Source organism: Myotis brandtii, unplaced genomic scaffold (genome assembly GCF_000412655.1).
Source record: "Myotis brandtii unplaced genomic scaffold, ASM41265v1 scaffold265, whole genome shotgun sequence".
In the NCBI taxonomy this organism is placed as follows: domain Eukaryota; kingdom Metazoa; phylum Chordata; class Mammalia; order Chiroptera; family Vespertilionidae; genus Myotis; species Myotis brandtii.
The window spans coordinates 1,495,579-1,497,434 of NW_005360086.1; the positions used below are offsets into that span (position 1 = coordinate 1,495,579).

General features: G+C 63.8%; 2 protein-coding genes across 2 annotated transcripts in view; one reads left to right on the plus strand and one right to left on the minus strand.

Moving 5' to 3' along the window:
* Positions 1 to 1,856, plus strand: part of ACSF2 (acyl-CoA synthetase family member 2) — a 14,790-nt gene that overhangs the window by 6,648 nt on the left and 6,286 nt on the right. The gene's annotated exons all lie outside the window — the stretch shown is intronic.
* The window catches only part of CHAD (chondroadherin), a gene marked incomplete at its 5' end in the record, with an annotated part of 4,026 nt that extends 2,170 nt beyond the window's left edge, over positions 1 to 1,856 (minus strand). Inside the window, one exon of the mRNA XM_014541132.1 lies at positions 1,038 to 1,856. Within this exon, the coding sequence (XP_014396618.1) occupies positions 1,038 to 1,856 (819 nt within the window). The remainder of the gene's footprint in view (positions 1 to 1,037) is intronic.

Sequence of the window (1,856 nt, forward strand, 5' to 3'; positions counted from 1 at the left end):
TGACTTCAGCGCGGGAGGGGCCAGGTTGAAGAAGGGCAGGCTCCATTCATGCAAACAAAGGTTGGCTGCCTTCCAGGTTTGATTGTGTCCTTATCTCCATGCTTGTGGCCAGGGAGGGGTGTGAAGTTCTCTGGTAACCAGCCTGTTCTGATGGCTGTCTCCCCCACCTTTCCCCGGTGCCGGCCCAAACTCCTGGCCGAAGCCCCGGTACCACAGCAATTTCTCCAGCCCCCAAAAGGGGTTCCGCCTGGACCCAAGGCAGCCCCACCTGGCCAGGTGCTGAGCATCACAGGGGAGGAAGGATTCAGTGAGGTTGCAGCCAGGAGATGGGTCTGGTGACGGGTGGGCAGGGGACAGGGTGGCATAGCTAGTCTTTCCCGTAGGGAGACACCGGGGACCTGTGCCAAAGGTTAACAACCGTGTGTGGTTCTTGCCTTTGCCCTTTCACAGAGCTCTTGGGTGCCAGGCCTGCAATTTGGGGGAGCCTCTGGTCCCTGGTCCCCATTCGGTTGAAATGGACCTGAGAACGCAGTGGAATATGTGTGTGGACGGGGGGTTGGGGGGGGGCATTCACCACAGCCCCTGGGGTGCGTGGAGGAGGTCTTCCTCGGGTATTGGCTCCCCCCTCACTCCCCAGCCCCCGATCCCACCACAGCGCGCACGCACACCCCCCTGCAGGAACAGGGTCTCTTTGTGGGCCTGATTCGCCCAGCTCCTCTGGAAGCCTCCTCAATACACAAACCTTCCTTTATGGGGTGGTAGGTTTACTGGAGACAGAAAAACAGAAGAGGAGGGGCAGAAGGCCCAACAGGAAGAGGTGGCTGCTGCCCACAGTGGGGGGTGTGGGAGCCCTGGACCTGCTTCCTAGGGGCCTTTGGAGGGGCCCGGGCAGCCAGGCTCCGTTTATAAGGAGAAATGCTAGGAGGGCAGTGGCTGAGACGAGGGACAGGGGCTGCTGGGCAGGGTGGGGATGTGGCGAGATGAGAGGCAAGAGCTCCTCACCTTGGAGATAGCCAGAGGGACAGAGGCAACTTTTAGGGCCGAGGGGACGGTGCCCAGCCGCGGCCCTGGATCCCTGGGCCTCCGGGCAGAGAAGGAGGAGCCGGGGCCGGGCGCTGCAGCCAGGAGCTCACCTTGTCCAGGTTGGTGCTGTCCAGCCAGAGGCTCTCCAGGTACCTGCCGAACGACTGGAAGGCGCCGTCGGGGATGCTCCTCAGGGGGTTGTGGGACAGCTTCAGCTCCTCCACCACGCGCAGCTTGCTCAGGGCCGCCGCGGGGTAGCTGGACAGCTGGTTCCGGTCCAGGTGGAACTTGGCCAGGTTCTCCACGTCGTCCAGGGCGCCGGGCTGCAGGGAGCTGAGCGCGTTCTCCGACAGGTAGAGCCAGCGCAGGTCCTTGGCGCCCTGGAAGGCGCCGGCGCGCAGCTCGCGGATCTTGTTGTTGTTGAGCTGCAGGATGAAGAGGTTGACCAGCGGAGACAGCAGCCCCCGGGGCAGCTCGGTCACCTTGTTGTGGTCCAGGTAGAGGTAGGTGAGCTCGCTCAGGTCGTCGAAGGCGCCGGCGCGCAGCACGCGGATGTCGTTGTGGGACAGGTACAGGTAGATGAGCTGCTTGAGGCCCCGGAAGGCGCCGGCCGCCACCTCGCGGATCTGGCAGTGCTGCAGGTGCAGCGACACCAGGTTGGGCATGGCCCGGAAGGCGTTGGCGGCCAGCACGGGGAAGTTGTTGCGCTGGAGGTTGAGCAGCTTGGTCTTCTCGGACACCTTGGGGATCTTCTGCAGGCCCACCTTGTCGCAGATGACGTGCTGCAGGTCGCCGTGGCAGTGGCAGTTCTGGGGGCAGGCGGCCAGCGCCGG